At 44.4% G+C, this 18159-nt stretch overlaps 1 protein-coding gene across 12 annotated transcripts in view; it reads right to left on the bottom strand.

Moving 5' to 3' along the window:
• CADPS (calcium dependent secretion activator) overlaps positions 1-18159 on the bottom strand; it is a 211435-nt gene that overhangs the window by 22296 nt on the left and 170980 nt on the right. For all 12 annotated transcript variants that reach the window (XM_065075553.1, XM_065075561.1, XM_065075555.1 and 9 more), the window contains 5 exons: positions 17263-17418; positions 14230-14377; positions 8941-9015; positions 7790-7873; positions 2905-2937 (listed from right to left, as the gene is read on the bottom strand). In XM_065075553.1, coding sequence (XP_064931625.1) covers positions 2905-2937; positions 7790-7873; positions 8941-9015; positions 14230-14377; positions 17263-17418 — 496 coding nt within the window. The remainder of the gene's footprint in view (positions 1-2904; positions 2938-7789; positions 7874-8940; positions 9016-14229; positions 14378-17262; positions 17419-18159) is intronic.

Below are 18159 nucleotides of genomic sequence, written 5' to 3'. Positions count from 1 at the left end.
CGCAAAGGAACTTGCTTTCTCTTCTTTCACCTAGAGCGAAGCCAGTCAGAGGAATAAAGCTCTTCCTCAACATACTGATGCCGGGAAGTTGTCTTGCTACCTTTGCTACTGTTGACCTAATGAGTGAACCAGCAAGTGGGGCTGGGGATCTGTTGTCTTCTTGGGTTATCTTCTCTATGCAAACCCTCTGGTTTCTGAGGGCAGAAAGCTAACAGCCAGAGCTGGGCTCTTGGTTCTTCTACGGTGTGAGAAGGCGTGCAGCAAGCAGCTGGCGTTGCAGGAGGCATGACAAAAATCACCTTTCTTTCTCTGTTTATATCCCTGACTTTAGCTTACATTTAGTGTTGCTTTTAAGGATAAATTGGGTAAATGGTAGGTCAGGGAATGTATGTCTAAACGAATGTTCAAGCTGCTGCTACACTGCAGGAAGCCTCCCTGTGCTGCCACAGCTCTACAGCTCTCTGCAGAATTTAACTGGCTTTAAACAGCAACCTACAAGCATGCAAGATTTTGGGATAACAGCATTTCTTGAAAGAAAACAGGAATTGAGGCAGGTGGAAGGGAAAATACTTATTAAAAAAAAATCCTGTTTCAGTTCACATTGCTTGATATATTGGAATCAAACTTACCTCAAAGGAAAGCCATTAAAATACTGTAACATGACTCATTACAAGAGCTGCCACAAAATCTTAAATTTCCGTGGCACATTGTAAGTTTGTTAATAACTAGTGTCATTAGTTTCCATTACTGTGATTTACCTCAGATCACAGAGTATCATTTTTCTGCAAGATACGATTGTCAGCCGCTGTAAATTGAAGTTAGTTAACACATCTGTGTAATTTCCAGGGTGAAAATGAGGACAGTTTGGAAAGCAGTAGGAAGGGAGTTTTTTAATACAAAGCAAACAATTATCAAGCAAAGGGCCAGTGCTTGGCCCTTGGGAAGCCAGTAACATTTCTTAACACCTACTGCAACAATGACAAGGTATTAATTTGAAAAACAATGAGGACAACACAGATGTGGCAGTAGTCAAGTGTTACACTTTCAAGCAATTTTCAGCGTGCCGATCGTGCCCATTTCAAGGTGGCATTAAACCGATTGGTTTGTACCCAGACAACTGCAATGGCGTTTGCGGAATTAGATTTAACCGATGTTTTTCTCTTCAACACCAAGATTTCCTCTCTGTCCTCTAAAAAAGGACCCTCTAACAAAACAGGTTTTTCTTTTTCCTTCCCCCAGAAAGGCAGCACCTCACTGACCATGGAGCATCTTCCCTTAGAGGTTTGGGAACTGTGCAGGGCTGGTGGTTGATTTCATTAAAAATTTTGGGGCTCTCATGGAAGCTGTTGTAAGGTGGCTTCATTTCCAGGGAGAGGTGTAGAAACAACCAAGAAATAACCCAGATGAATGATTTCTGCTCTATTTTATGCAAGAACCAGAGCACCTGACTGGCTCCAAGGATGGGAGGAGACCCTGCTCCTCCTGCATGGCCACGATGCTGAGAACCTCCAGAGGGTCTCCCAGGTACAATGAGAAAATGCTTTTGGAAAAGCTTAAAAGGGTTACATAGCATTTTATTGAGGTTGCTTCCCTAGACAAACTTTACTCTCCAGGGACACAGAGGGCCCATAGAAGGCCACTCTTTGCCCTGAAAGTTACTTTAAATAACTATTCTGTGCTCAAATTCCTGATGATTAAATATTTAAGATGCACTTGAATGACTAGGAGTTTCAACTGAAGGATCTCCACATTTTCTAGAGCCAGAAATGAATCCTGAGTCTGTCTTTATAATGCTCCCAAAATCTTGTTTCTATTACTCGAAGACAACAGGATGCCGATCACTGCATTGGGATATTTTAAATCAAGCAAGATCTCTTACTGTTCAAGGGTTTGTCTTCCTCATGCTGGGCTAAAGATAACAGCAAATTGGTAGGAAAGATTTCTTTTGGGCTAAAGGCATGGGAACACCAAACACAGATGATGTGGTTCAAGATGTCTGATAAATTTATCACGTCATGTGAGAGCATGCAGAGCAATCACATCTGCATTAAAAGTACATATATACGCTATACATACAGGTCATCAAACTGAGCTATTCTTGATTTACACTGCCCAGTCTAACTGGATGCAGGAACAGGTATCGTACGTTAAGATCCACTCTTTTTTCATTTGTAATTGCTCAGGATCTTTCTGCTTGTAAATGTTACAGTAGCCCCTTATTCCAGCCAACATTCATATGCTACACTTCAACTCAACCTAAATGTAAATTTCTGGCAAGTTAAGTTCTCTGTCTAAGAATGTTAAGGGCTCTTTTCCTTATGAATCAAGGTCTAATTAGAGGAGACGATGTACAGTTTTCCTATACCAATTACAGAAAAATGGAAAAAATTATTTTCATTAACAATTTCCCAAACACATGTTGCTAGCTCATCATCATTTCCCCAAAGTAATAAAAAGCCATTTTCCAAAAGAGTAAAATAAACCAACAATTAGAAGAACAAAAATAAAATAGATTAGCTAATGTGTTAGATATGTGTTGGCTCAGTTCTAACATGTCTGGACCTTTTTGTTTGGAAAATATACTGTATTTGTAGAAGTCCAAATGAAGAACTAACAGAATGCATTGCTCCTATTTTTTGAAATGTGATCCAAGCCAATTGCATAAATATGGTACCTTTTTGACACCATCTGCAAATTATTGCCTAAACAGCCTCCTAGGTCTCCGTTAGAGGGTAACTGCTCATTATTAACTTCATGGGGATATTCTTTCCAGTTCAAATGTTAGAAGTGTGAAGGCTCATGGTTCAATCTTGGCTGTTAATGCATAATGTGGGTTGCTACACACACCATAAACCAAAGCACGATGCAAATTACTATGACAGAAGTTGTTTAAATTGTGCTTACGGGTACATCCACGTATTTGGAAGCAGCCTTCACCTGCAAAAGGAACAAGAAGAGAGTTTACACCATCAGTACATCTTCATGTCTTCGCTTTTTCTTTAAACACCTGTAAGAGATTCTCCAGCCGAGGCTTGGGACAACATAATGCTGAGTTGGGGAAAAAGGGTGATGAAAACTACCTTTCCTGTCTAAAAGAATAGGCAAGGGCGGTATTTTTGTTGTTGTTGTTGTTTTGGAGAGGTAACTTCTGCTAAAGCTCTAATAGCAACAGATGATAGTGTGGGAGTTGTGCTTCTCCCTTCTCCTTCAGCGAGCGGGGGAAGATGGGGTTCGAAACTAGACATAGTTATTTTCTTTGGAGGCCTCGTTCTCCACCCGATGCCGCATGTCTCCGAAGGCAATGCCTGTCTCTCCTGTCAGGAGCTGCACCCCAGGGCTCGTGGGAGCTCCCCCAGCAGCACAATGGCACAGTGAGGCTGGCAGGCACCTGCACCATGGTGGCCACAAGAAAGGACCCTTGTTCTGCCCCCTGCCCATAGTCCCAGCTGTGGTGAGGTTCCCCCACCTTCGTAGGCTGCAGCCTGGGATGTTATTTCCCCCCTTTTTGCTGGCTGTGATGCTGGCAGGAGCTTGCAGACTGTTCTGGGGCAGCGTGCTCACTCCATAGCACAGAGAAGTGCCCCAAAGCTTTTCTGCTTCCCCAGGCTGCGAACAGCTACACTAGTTTCCTACGATTTTCCTCCTCCTTTTAAAAGATGTTATTTGAGGGTGGGTTTCAGAGGGTGGACACTGCACTCTGCAGTGTCCTCACACCCTGGCGGGGGCGGTGAGTCCCCAAATTTCCTTTTGTTTGCCACGCAGCAGGGTGCACATCGCCTGGCACAGGAGGTGAGGTGGTCCCAGTGTCAGGGCCAACTTTTCCAACTGAGCAGTGCCCAGCTGGCCAGAGAGACCTTTTTCCCACTGTAGCATAAGGCACCATGTCTAGAAAGAGCACAGTTGAGATTTTCCACAACACTTCTGCTTTTAATTAGGGTAAGCGTTGCCGGCCATCTTTGTTTGGGTGTAAAAGCTCACCTGCTTTTAAATATTTCTAAAGCTACCATTAAAACAGCCTAAATATAACACGCACACAGTTGCATCTTGGGATGAATAAATTATGTGTCCCGAATGAGAGAATGAATGTATGTGTGAGACAGAATGTGAGAGTGGGTGGAAGCACTCATATGGTGTGTGTGGGGGGTGCATAATTAAGCACAATGAGGCGATACAAAAGACCAGACTGGTGGTAATTGCCGAGGTGAACGCTGCAAGTATTGGCAGCACCCGGGCTGCCGAGCCCGGGGGCAAGAACAGAGGGAAGGGCAAGACGAGGGCACTGAGCGCCTGTCGCTGAGATGCGATCTGGCTGTCAGAGGGGACGGAGCGGGGCGGGGCACGTCCCAGCGCACAAGTTTATGAGGGAGGTAGCAAAACCAGCACCAAACCATTGCTCCTGGTGAAGAGCAAACGCTCGTTTCTCCTCCAGGTATCCCTGTTTCCAGGACATCTCGCCCTCTCGCTGCCTTTATCTTCAGAACTTTCTTGGGAGGTAGCAAAGCACCGTCCCTTGCTCCTGGGATCTGGGGAGCCCCAGCCTTCCTGTTGTGAAGGCAGCTGGAGCCTGGCCAGTGACTGCAGCTCTGGGGGACCCGGCAGTGGCTGCACACTCATGCTGGCATGGAGCAGCAGCAGATTGGGCTGCCCAAGACACCTCCAAACGAGCTCTTTTTCTGAGCAGAAAAGCTAAAAAGAAGCTTGGAAAATGATGTGGTTCAACAGACCACAGACCAAGCCAGGGTCTGTGCTCAGGGCTGTGCTGTGCCGTGCACCTGTATCTGTCAGTGTCATACAGGGCATGAAGCAATGCTGCGGCACTCTGGGAAACCTGCAATCTAAGCTTGGATTTAGCACTCTTAGGTCCAGCTTAGCACGGCAGTCTCAAGCTGCCTTCTTCCTCAAAGCCAAGAGGCGACAAGAATAACTCAGTCGGCTTCCTGCAATCTCCCCCCTCCACCCACAAAAAAACTGAGCTGCTTCTCCTGCCCACTCCCCTTTAATCAGAATAATTACTTGTTTTTCTTTAAACTCAGATTTGGCTACATTTAGTGAAATTTCCAAACTGCCGGATGTTGTGTGATTTTTGCTAGGCTGCCGTTTTTCACAAAGTATGTAACTTTGCCATGAAATGTCTCAGTTTACCATACAAATTTTGTACGGAACAAAAATAAGATCTTTTGCTTCTGTCTCCCTTGGGTAATATGCAGTCTGTAGTTGTAATTACTGTAGGTGTAACTCTCCACCTACAGAGGCCATCCAGATTAAAGAGAATTTTAGCAGCTGTCATTCCTGTGACTCAGTGGATCTGTACATGCAGACGCCCAGTCAGGGCCTGGGCTGCTGCTGCTGAGCTGAACTTAAATGTAGCAACAAACAGAAAAGAAAAAAACAAAGTCTGTCCAAATTTAGAAGGGTGTTTTCCTCTCAAAGTGCTCTGGAAGGAGAAGTGGCTAGTGAGAATTTATTAGGACAACTGATGCATTAATTTTATCTTGAATTTCGAGGCAAGAATTGGAAATGAGGATATCCTACTAGGTGATAAAACTGTCTGTCACAAGACCCCCGATTACATGTCACTTGCAGAGCGCCTGGAAAACACACGATGAAAGAAGTCGGTGGAAGGGGGTGGGAGACTAATGCTTTGTAGAGCTCAGCGGCTTGGACCATCACACTTTGTTGTATTTGTTCAGACAGGGAAAACGTGGGAGGTGGTGCAAGCATGCTGTAACAAGAGAGAGTTTCTCTATTTATCGTTGCAAAGACTAAACACAGCAAATCACATTACTACTGCAGGGAAGGGAGACTGTCTGAGCCCAGTGCCAAAGGGGTCAGAGCTGCTCCTCAGCCTCCTCTTGCAGCTGGCGCTGCCCAGTGGCTCGCAGCAAATGAAGGGGCCAAAGCAAGAAATGTCCCTTGCCTGGAAAGGAGCAATCCTGCTCCTCCACAACGTATGCAGCCTCCTTGCTGGGGGCGAGGGGCTCAGCACCTTCCTGGGGATGCGCATGCACTACAACTCACCTGCACAATAACTACTTGGATGCACATCCCTTCCTGGCTGGAAACTCAGGAAACTGAAGCTATGGTTCAAAGGCCTCAGGGTTGTCAGAGTGGGACACACCATTTTGGTGCTGCTGGGGCAGTTAATTGTCAGTAAATGTCCAAGGAGCAGCAGAATGAGGATGCCTGAATCCTGTGCATTTACGTGCTGCCTCTTCATGAGTGCCCAGAGCCCAAGTGTAGCTGTGGGGTCTGCTCAGCAATTGAAGGGAGCAGCACTTGTCAGCGTAAACAGTAGGATGTGGTGGGAGCAGCACAGCATCAGCCGAGGAACAGCTTGAATGCACGGAGAAGGAAGGGCTGCACGTTACACTGTCTGCTCGGGCTGATGCTGGTGCTTCCGATGCCTGGAAAGCTGCCGCCTCCACATCCTCTGCTGCTGGCGTGTGAGCATCTCCTCACCCTCTGCAGCACTGGAACGAGGGAAGGTATCCACCATGAGCCATCCCCTGCATTCCCCCGAGCAGGGATGAGCACAGCCCTGGGGCTGTAACCATGCAGGAGTTATCTTGGGAGAAAAGTTGCACTGTAGGGCAGGGAGTGGGACACCCTTCCTTTCCCTCCTTCTCTGAAAAACAAAGTGCCTCCAGCACAACTGAAAAGTAAGGATGCTTAGTTTGAACCCTGTGGTGGTTTAGATAAGCTGCCAGACTTTGTGTGTGCACAGGTATCCATGAGAAGAGTTTCTTGCCTCCACTGGTAAGTCTTCCTACATCCATCCCCACTTCCAAACAGATCCTACAAAACTGCCTCGAGCTCAGGAAAAAGGGCCCAAAAGTAGCAAACAAAGAAAATTGCCACTAGCTAAGACAACTCCTGAAGGAGACGTTGGAAAGCCTTCCCAGTTTGCAGAGCAGTGCCTTCTGTCTCCTGCCCAGACTCCATGAACAAGTGAGCACAGTACGGGCTGCACATGTGGGTGGTTGAAAATGCCAATGCAACTTTCCAAGCAACTCTGCACACCTGCTGGCGAGCTGAGATAAGAGAAGCCACACTTGCAAAAAGACACTCTTGTAAACTTTCTGGCATGCGTTTTCAGAAGACCTTTGGAAATCAGCTGCTACGTGCTTTTCCTATGAAGCTGTCACAACACTTTTCTGGAATACATCTCAGATTGCTAAACCCTTGCTGGATACTGAGGCAAATTTTGTATGGATATTGTTCTTGTCCTGTAGCTTTCTAGGAAATACGTAATAGGATGAGCTGTGAATGGGTTTTGCAATGTTAGGGAGAAATGTGGTGTTAGAGGCACCTTGTGCTTCATGACCTCATGGCATTCCCCCTACCTTGTTCTCTTTTAGAAACACAAAGGCACTCCCTTAATTTGTTTTTTACTACTTAAGATGTCCCAGTTATGGCCAGAAGACTAAGAGGAACACATTTGTCATGCAAAGTGACAGCAAAGCAACTTCTTTAGGTAGGAAAATTGCATTTACAGCACAATGATTTTTTTTTCACCTTCATATGTATCCTCAACAGAATAAACTCCACCAACCTGAATGATGACTGGAGATGGCTTTACTCTATGCTACAATATGATGGCATATGCATCTTGGGTGTTCATGCACCGTACATCTGCATACATCTTGTTTGCCTATTCATGTGAGGGTTACAGCGTTCAAACATCACACAATGGCAGAATTACTATGTAGGTGATCTAGTCCTGGGAAAGCAGGAGATTACAGGTCAGGAAAAAAAAAATTAAAGAAAGGAGAATATTGTCTGTACTTACAGTAAATGACAGGAAAGAAGAAAACAAAGTTCCTTCATCGTATCTGGACAGTTTGGCCAAGACTCCTTCCAAAATGGTGACAAACTACAAACACAAAAAATACTGCAATTATTTTTAATAACTGAAAAAGGGTGTAAAAGTCAGCACCAGCTGAAAAGAAGTCAGTGGAGCTCACAGCATTGCCGAAGGAACAGACAACCTGTCCCTGATCCCAGCGGGCCAGGGAGCAGGAGAAAGGAATATCGCTTTTCGGGTGCTGCATGGTCCAGCTCTCGCTGGGTACGAATCACCCCTCGGTGTCACAGGTGATGCTGGGCACGGTGTGTACAGTGTGTGTGGGAGCCACCACAGCCTCTCCAGGCAGGGAAGCCTGTGGTTCTTGCTCCCAGTACGCAGTGTCAAGCACGCAGCTAGCTGGGTATTCTTGCAGAAGAATCAAACTGGCATATGTTGGTGTATTATGTTTAAAGGTCTCCACTGTATAATACGGATGACTTGTTCTCAGAAAGTTTGAAACTAGAGGAAAACACACCCCACCATCTTTCTCCCTACGTACCAATTCCCCTCTGTGCTAGCGCAGCTCACCAGACCCACACAACAACCCAAGGGAAATGCTGGCAGCTGAGCTAGAGCGGCTGACTGACAAAAAACAATTTCCAAACAATTAAACCTGACATTTTGGAATACATTTCCCACTACTGTCACTTCTAAATTAATTTCTTAGAAGAGCATATGGCGACCCTGCACAAGATGAGCTATTTTGTCCACACAACCTTATGCATAGGAGTGGTGACCGTCTCTGCATGCCACCCCAATGTCTACACAGCAGAATTTAGCAGTGCCACTCCCTGATGGCAGCTACCCTCTGTGCCATGGGGTGATGCTGACCACAGGGTGTTACCCCATCAGCATAACACCCATTCCTCAAAACCACTTCTGTCCCAGTATGGCAATGCTGCTAGCAGCGCATTACATCTCACGCAGTTCCTAATCATCAAAGAGTCACCAAGAAAGGACTGGGAGATGTATGATGTTGCCTGTGAGAAACAAGAAGCCAATTCAACAGCTTAATGTGTCACATTTTAATGGAAACGCACATATTAAAAACGCAATGTTAACAGTGAATCACTCCACCTGAAGCCGAAGGTTACCTTTGCCACTAGGAGTGTTATCATTTCTTTGACGGTTTCCTCAATTAATTCATCTATTTTTGAATGGTACTGGTGCTAAAGAAAAACAAAAGGAGAGGGGGAGGAAAATATCAGCATTGATCACAGGCAAGAGCTCTGCAGTTGTCAGCCTCTTCCCTTGGTAAACCACAATATGCAGTATAAAACAGAACTGTGCAGCTTGTTACCTGTGCTCTGCTACAGTGGCCAGTGATTACTTACACTTGTAGGAGAGATATTGAATTTGAGAGAATCTCACACCAGGTTGTGAAGCGTGAGCAAACCCTGTCCTCTTCTGTGTGCCCGCAGCTCCGAGAGCCACATGCACACGCTGGAGGGGAGGCCTTGCTGTGCCTGAGATCACCAGCACCCTGGGCTTCTAGAGACCTCAAAGTCCTTTAGCTTCAGTTCTGCAGGTATTACCCTGTTCATTTTGCACGTGGATTGCACCTGACAACAAATACAGCAGCCTTTGCCTAGGGCGTCACAAACCACGCAGCCCTCAGGGAGATTTGCTGCACTGGGGGGGCTTGCAATGGGTTGAACCCCTTTCCATCTTCTGCGGCAAAGCACTGGAATGCACGTCACGCCTTGGGTTCAGCAGGCACACAGCTCAAATTAAGCACTCATTTAAACACTTTGTTCAAGTAACTGTAAAATAGATTTAAAAAACCCCAACAAACCAAGATGAGGCTTTTTGTCCCATGCAAAAGGCAGCAGCAGTGCAGCCCAGAGCCCTGGGCGGTGGCAGATCCCATGGCACGAGCACAGAACGGGCTGACCAGCGCCAGTCCTGCAGCATCAGCCTTTCTGAGTCTTCAACCCAATTTCTGCACATGCCAAACCTCGCTTAGCTTGGGAGCTCTGATGCAATCAGCTGCAATATGGCTAGAATAGGTACTAAAATACAGTCTTCAACTAATTTAGAAAAGACCTGTTTCCAATACAAGATTTAATTAGTGAAAACATACAGTATATTCTTATTTTCAATGGACTGAGAAAATACTGATTATGACTGCTTTCCAACACAAAACATTTGATTTTTCAGTCAAACATTTCAAGCACTGGTGCTAGTCACTATATTCATTACCACTTGGCATTAATATTGTTTTAAAATGTTAACATCAAATCACATTGAAAGAGACAAATCTGCTTTAAATACTAATCAGACTTTGGGAAAGAAGACTGTGAGGGCTTTACAAATGCTAGATGTTGGTCTCAGTGTCTGATTTGTAGTCTCTGAACTGCTCTACAGTTTGGGGATTTTTTTTTCTATGACAGTAACAGACTAATACAGGAATTTGGAAAAAAAGAAAATAAAAGTAGGACACACTTACCCACTCTTTAGCAAACTTTTCAGATGATTGGGGACAGAAATAAAGAGGAAAGTGCAAAAGACAGGAAAAAGAACATATGAAGATAAACAATAAATAAACCAAAATCTTTTTAAAAAATGGACATATGAGAGCAGCAGCATCATGCACAGAAACAATAAGCAATGGAAAATGAAATGTGATCAAAACCTCCTTTCACTGAAATAGCAGAGATTACTACCTGTAGCATTTGCAGGCAGTAAAGAGATCACAGTTATGACTGATGTGTATAAATGCAGAGTGAGCTCTTTTCAGTTTCCAGGATTGACCTGGCTGTTCCCAGCACAGCTGGAGATGTGGCTGTGGGGTGACAGGGACTGTTAACAGCTGGGTATGGGCAGGAGCTGCTGAAGTCCACAGCATGCATGGCCAGGACCTCCTAAGGGAGATGAAGAAGGGGTTGTGCATATATTGGGGTTGTCTTCCTCATGATGTTTTCATTCTGCTGCTGCATTTTTTGTGTGTGTCTAAGACCTTGCAATCAAGTTAACTGCTTTCACTGGGTAAATAATGAGTTTTACTCGAAAATGGCTAGCTACGTGCAAAACAATACACTGAGAAATGCACCAACCAAGGCATTTTAAACTAAAAGCTTGTTTAAAAAGTAAACAAGAGCCCTGATGGAATAAAACCACAGCTCTGAAAGCAGAAGAGGACCCTGTGCATGCACCAAGGCAGTGCTGGTAGGACCCTGACTCCTCATTCCCATCACAGCCGTGGTCCCTGGTGCAGACTCGGAACCAGCGCTCGGGCCAGGGGTGGTGCAGAATGGGGCTGGTGAGGCTGTGGGTCCTGCCCCAGGTCCATGCAGTGATGTGCCCCTGTCCTGCAGCCCCAGTTCCACGTGGGAAGGACGAGCCCCGGCCAGGATGTGGTCGGAGAAGGTGGTGGATTTGGGAAATGACTGCCTGGTGCTGCTTTCTCAGACATCTGGTTCATAAACCAGTGTTCACAATATCTCCTTCTACATTTCTTATGAAAACACCCAAGGTTAAAGATCACATAACTAGTTTGCTTTATCCAGCGTAGCCCCGCTTTTGATCGAGTTCATCGCAGCTTTCTATTAGCTCAATTATTACAATCCATAATCAGTGCACTACAATGATTCAACTTGACTTTATGTGATGAGTATCTTGCCTTGTCATGTAACAGATTGTGTGTACGTTGTATTTCTCTAAGGACCATCTGACCTTAGATATTAAATAGAAACATACTAGACCAACTGAGAAACATTTAATACATACATTTATCCCCTTAGATGTATTAAAAATTCAGAGGAAAAATAAATATTTAAGATGGTAAAGTATGTTTACCAAATGTTTTAACAGCTGCCTTTAGAGACAAGGAAATGGAAATGAAATGATGGGTGTTTGTTTCACAGGGTAATGCTCGCAAAATGCGTTCAAGTATCTGTTGAAGTGAGTGTCACTGAAAGTAGTTTTGAAGGGAAGGTCTTTGTGGTGGGAGGAAAACCACAGGAGCGAGGTCAAATAAGGTGACAAGAGTCTCTGCCCGTGTACAGTTTGGATCGTCACAAAAATCAGTGGTTTGTTTCTAATCAAAATGCCTTCTTTAGCTAGGTCTCAACAAACACCCCAGCGTGAACACCGTGGAGGGCAATTTGAGCCCTTTTTGCTGCTTTTGACTGTCTGCAAAGGGACCAAGTATTTTAGGAGCCACACGGCAGCTGCAGCACTGAAGGAGGGTCCCATCAGTGAGTGATGTCTGTCCCTCCCTCCCCAGCAGGGCTGCAGGTGGCCCTGGCACACAGCAGGGATGGGGGGGACAAAGGGACTCAATGATGCACAGACCCAGTTCCCCAAATTACAGAGGAAGACACAGGCTTGAAACCTGGTTTCTCATTCCTGTGCCTTTGTCTGACTGCTTCATCATTTCCACTGGGGACTGGAAGAGGTGGAGTGGCATTTTGTCCTCCCCTCTTGGGCTGTAATGACAGATGTATATTTTATAATAACTTTTACCCTCAAAGCAGGACCATCTCAGCACACAGGTTTAGACAGATTCAAGAAGAGGAGGTGGAGGTAGCCGAAATATGGAGTGGCACAAGCAAATGGAGGGGGAGGTAGGAAAACTCATTAAAAGAAAGAAAAGAAGAAGGGAGGGTGTCTGAAATACTGCAGCCCTAATGGTAACCTATGCACTGATAATTTACATCTGTTTTACAGGTCTATTAGTTCAGCTATCTGTTAGAAACCTCATGCCCCAGCGACTGCTGCTTGCCACAGGTGTAACGCTGCCTCTGAGCTGCCGTACCAAACACCTTCTGGAAGTGGCACAGGCAGATCTGCAGAGCTGATCACTGTTGCATCTGAGAGCAGCAGAGAAACAACCGTGCTGCCACCCGCTTCCCTCTCACTTGCCGTTTGACTCAGGCCAAATGTGCAACGTGACCGATACTCAAAATTTGGAGGAAACTGTGGCAAGCGCAAAGCATCACAAGTTAGCGTGGAAAGATGCAGCGAGTGCCTGGTGACACTACAGTCAGACGCAGCTGATGTTATCGGTCTCGTGCCATCTGAATACTTAACCTGACAGTTTTACAAATACAATGAGCTTGCTCTGTCATGATATCAGAGTCTGCTTGATCTCCTGAACATCCCTGTCCCCAGGGACTGTGCTAGTGTAATGCACAAGTGTTTGATCTTGGTTTGCAGTGGGCAGCATCACAACTGTGGCCCTTTTGGGGCTGATGCTGCAGCAGCTGTGGGCTGAAGGATTTGGGGAGATAAGAGCGTATGAATAAGGAACAGATAATGGTAAAGAAACTCATGTCTAGGCTTGGACAACAAAAGTTCTCTTGTGATCCGCCTCAGCTGACTTGGGAGGATGAGGGAAGGACCTGATGATGAGCATTCTGAAACCTCTCTTGCAAGGTGACTGTCACAAATAAAATGTCATAACTGAAACATGTATAAGAAAAATAAAAAGAACAGCTGGATCTGATCCAAACACCACTGACATCAGGGCACGGATCCTGCTCCATCCAGTGGCCTTTGGAGCAAGTCCTCCCAGAGGTACAGGGTGAGGTAAACAACTGAAAAAAAACCACCAGCTTGCAATGATCCACTGCAAAATCTGACCAAGGAAAGTCGTAGTGAAAGGGCTTATCTAGGAAATGCTGACAAGGAGCAGGATAGGAGAGCTTAACAGTATTTCTGAATTTATTCTAGACTGATCATATATGAATATTTAATTTGGCTTGAAACCACTGTAGCAAAATGGTCATTATGATGCATTTAATCTAGTCCAATTTACCATGTCTTTCTAATTCATGTATCAGTTCACAGGAACTTCACCCTACAAATATGGCTTCAGGAGAAAAAATATCATCAATTAATTAAACCAGGTTTGTTGTTTGGAAGCTTGAGTCATTAAGAACTTGGAAATCTAGGATCATCAAGCATGCTGATCACAGTCAATACTCAAGGAAACCACAGCAGCTGGAATTTCAATCTACTTTTGGAAGTTACCTTTTTTTTTCCTTCCTTACAAGTGTCTCAGCAACAACTTGGCACTTCTGTTTTCTTTATGTTTGTCTACAGAAAATAGTCATACACAGAAACTGTGTTGCAAACACCTGACTCCAAGGTGCAGCTAATGACTCAATATATATGGTCATCATGCATCAACCAGGCTTAAGAGATACCTTATGCACACCACAGTCCTTGCAAAAAGCCACTCCTAAGTGACAGGGATTCTGAATGCTTATATTCATTAGATTTATCTGAGAGCAAGCCCCTGCCTGTTCATCTGCATACTCTATATGGAAGGCTAAATCCACAACTGGTACAATGTCTCTGAAACTAGGGCAACAGGAGGTAGGAAATTTCATGAAATTGCCTTTAAAGGTTGTGAAGGGAAGAACCTGCATTTTTACCTCTTGGCCCATTTCCATACTGCAAAGCTTTGTTGACTGAGCTTTGGCATCCACCATGACATTAAACATGGTGCATATTGACTGAGGGACTCGGAAATCTGTTGATCGGCTGGTTTTCTGCAGCTTTACTTCAAATGCAATCCTGGTTCTGTTAAGGAAAAGAGAAAAAGATTTTTCAGTTGCTTTTTAACATATTGAAGCTAATAATAACGTGAAACAATACTGAGGAGAGTTGAACAAACCAGAAAGGCAAATGCTGCTGAGAGTGTTATAGTGCAATTGTTACAAATGTACTTTTACTAAAAATGATTTTCCAGTTTAAAAAGAAATCCCCTTTCCAGATTACACACTATTTATAAAGTGTGTAACAGTTTCAGGGAAATTATGACTTTCTCATGCTTGATAAACAGTGTGATGATATTACAAACAGCAGTGTCAATGTACACCTATAATTTGGATGCACTGGCTGATTTATAACCACAGACAAATAGAAAGCCTGACGAATTAAAGGAAGCTCTTATTGTTCCATGATATCAACTACAAATACCAGAAGCTTGCTCATCGCTTGACTGAAAAGACATTGCCAGATCATTGCATTTCTAGGTCTACGTTATTTTGTTTCCTTGCTGGGAGTTCCTAATTGTCTAGTAATTTCACAGATGTGGTTTCTCTGAAGCATACATGCTCACGAGAATACACCTGCAAAACGTGCAGGGGTGCAGTCATGCACATAAGAACACACGCACATGCATCGCACCAGCCTGAACTCGCTGTGCTTGTGAGGTTTCACTCAGCTCAAATTCGACATCCCTGGCAGCTACTAACCATGTTACACCAAGAGCTTTGTTGGGCCAAAGACTACAGGATTCGATCCTGTGTCGTATTTTGAAATACCAAGGCATCTGTGAATCTAACATGGGGAATGCTCAGCTGTATGGTGGGCATTGCCTTGCCTTTCTTTGGAGCCCTTCTGCAGATGCCAGAGGTGCTTCACAAATCTAACCCAACACACAACAATTATTACAGTAGATGGAATCTGCCAACAAATTAACATCAGATCTTCAATCTAGAAATAACAAATAATACCAGCTACAGCTCAGGAATAACTCTGATCTTGAAAGATCCTCCAAGGGTTATGAAAACAAAAACTCATTTACAAATGTGAAACTCCCATTGTCAGGATGAGGTTTGAGTTGGTACATAGGTCCTCCTGCCTGGATTTATTAGCGAAACAGGTCTTGCTCGCAAGGGCTGCTTTCCTGACAGCACTGAAACAAAACCAAGTGCAGAAGGCGGGGTGGCTCCTCCATGGTATTCAACAGTTCAGAGACAGACGCAAAGAAAAATGTTGTGTCAAACTGAAATTGCTAAAGAAACCTTAGCCAGGCCCTGTTTGCAGGTGATATAAATAGGGAAGGCAGCATATTGGTTTACATCAGCAGTGGCATTTGAACTGATTTAATTACCAGTGCCAGATTTAGCCTGGACTCGGGGACTAGAATCTTGATAATTACCGAAAGGACCCAAAGTAACTGGGATTTTCCATCTCCTCTCAGAGACGAACATGTTCCTACTTACTTATGCTCAGAACCATTATATATAGTAGTATCATTACAAGCAGGGCCAGGTTTTCACAGAGGGGCAACATATTTGTAGAAAGGTTGAAACAGTTGGGGAAAATAAAAACCAAACCAACAAACGGCTTACAGGCACACAAGCCCTTCTTCAGATGTACCTGGAAACTTGCTTATTTTTCCTAGTTATCTCAGCTGAGCTAATCTGGTCTTATTTCTTTAGATCATGGCAGCTCTAACTGCACTGCAGGTGCAGCAAAGGTGCTCAGCTTCAAATGTTTAAAAAAAAAACCCAGAAAATGAGCATTTTGCTGGTGGTGCTGGTGGGCAGAGCAAAGAACAGGGCTCCAGCATTTGCTCCTCAAGGACAGTCTGACAATGGGAGGACAACTAAAGCTCAGGTTTTGTGCCAGCCAAAGGACCAAAGATGAGCTGCTACAATAAAGGGGGACTTGCTCAATGCCAAAGACGTCACGACCATCTCATTGCACTTAAAATGCACTGGGTTTTATTTCAGAACTGTGAGAGCTGCCTGCCTTCCTGTGGGCAAGTCTCCTGCTTACATTTCAGGGACCGAACGTGCCTTCTCCTACGGTGACATTGCACAGCCAGACTGTGAGGAACATGCGAACAATAAATGCCACGCTCGCACTTGCAGAGTGGCCAGGCAATTGTGGTACAGAACAGCCACATCACACATTGCTGCTAATATTAGCCTGTACCAGCTATATTTGGCACTCATTTTTCCCTTAGTTCATCTCTTTGTCTATTAATTTCCACACAATGGAATGCAAAGTTCATTTCTCCCTCCTGCCTCGTTACCTCTGAGGTCAAAAGAACATAAAACACTGCAGAAAGGTTGGAAATTTAACTGTAACTTTTTGTTTTCAAAATGACAGCTGCCTGTATGTTGAAAAAGTTCTTTAAGGAAACCTCCATGTTTTGGAAGATCTGCAAGTGAGTATATTATAATGCGGGATGAGACAACAGAGCTTTTCTCTATCAGTGGCAGATGTGACACCTCTATACCAATCTACACAATATTCCCTTTTTGAGATCACTTCTTTTGCTTGTTTTTTTTCATGGATTTGTGTTTTTCAGGTGGGTCCTGGGATCTTATTTAGGGCTATGCCTTCAGCAGTCAACACCAAACTGCATTTACCTCACGTGTAGCACCAATAATAAGTAACAGCCCACAAAGCTTGAAAGAATGGGTGATTCATTGCCTTATTGTGAATATGCATTCTCCAGGGGCTCAACAGAGAAGTGCTTGCTTGGGAAAGTCCACAATTCACAACAACGCGGTGGCTTTCCATCATGCTTGTGCTGCGCAGAGCTAAGCTGAGGTGCCTAGTAAATGGTGGTTGAAGTGAAGCTTCATTGATAATAAGACAGAAGAAACAATTGCATCCTGTGAGCTCCTATGAGGAAAATGAGTGGTTTGCTAATGGGCATGTACCTTTTCACACAGGACTCGATCATGTCGCTCGCCATAAGCTTCAAGCGTTGCTCTAAGTGCTTTCCAAACTCCTCCTCAGGCCAGTGCAAATCCCGGATAAAGGTCTGCAGGGCATCAAGTTTCCAGAACAGATCTTCCGAGGTGCCTGATCCATTGCTGGCAGGGCAAAATGAGAACAAAAGTCACAAGTGGCATCAGGCTCTTTGTAACCTGATGTGGAGACCATTCCTGCAACAAGTGTAGAGCAGACAGTAGTTTCATACACAGGACAACGCTGGCAATCTCCACCATCAGGATTTTGAGTTTTACCATACAGTTGCCTAATCTACCTTGCTGTCATAACCCACAAAACTTTCCAGACCAGATGAGTAACACAACATTATGAGTTACACATATTAACAGGAAGAATGTGTGTATGGTAAAAATCAGCCTTAGTTAATAACCACATTAACATATGTGATTATTAAGAATTAAGGCCAGAAACTGTGGTAGAAAATCCTCGATCAATAATAACTGCCATACTGAGCTGTATGCAGTTATTAAAATGTAGGGTCTCATGCAATTCTCCCCCCTCTGGATTACACCTTGAGTTTGCTTTGTACCCCCCAGTGAGACCCCTGATTCCAAGTAAGGGACAGTGCTAACAAGTGGTGAGCGAGGACACGCTTTATCTATTGAACAGCTGAAAAAAAATCAGGGTAAGTCAATTGAGCTAAGGGCACTAGACATCTCATATCCAGGAATTTTGGCAGGATTGACTGCTGTACCTTTTCACAGATCTGCCTCTTGCAAAGGCATGTATAGGACAACAAATTTCTGGTTTTTTAAATTTATTTTGCAACATCTTTGGTTTGTCACAAAACTCTGAATTTCTCTCCCAAGTGTATATTCTCATAC

The sequence above is a fragment of the Columba livia genome, chromosome 10 (assembly GCF_036013475.1).
Source record: "Columba livia isolate bColLiv1 breed racing homer chromosome 10, bColLiv1.pat.W.v2, whole genome shotgun sequence".
NCBI lineage: Eukaryota > Metazoa > Chordata > Aves > Columbiformes > Columbidae > Columba > Columba livia.
Note: the sequence above shows the minus strand (reverse complement) of the source record. Positions and strands in the feature narration are given on the sequence as shown.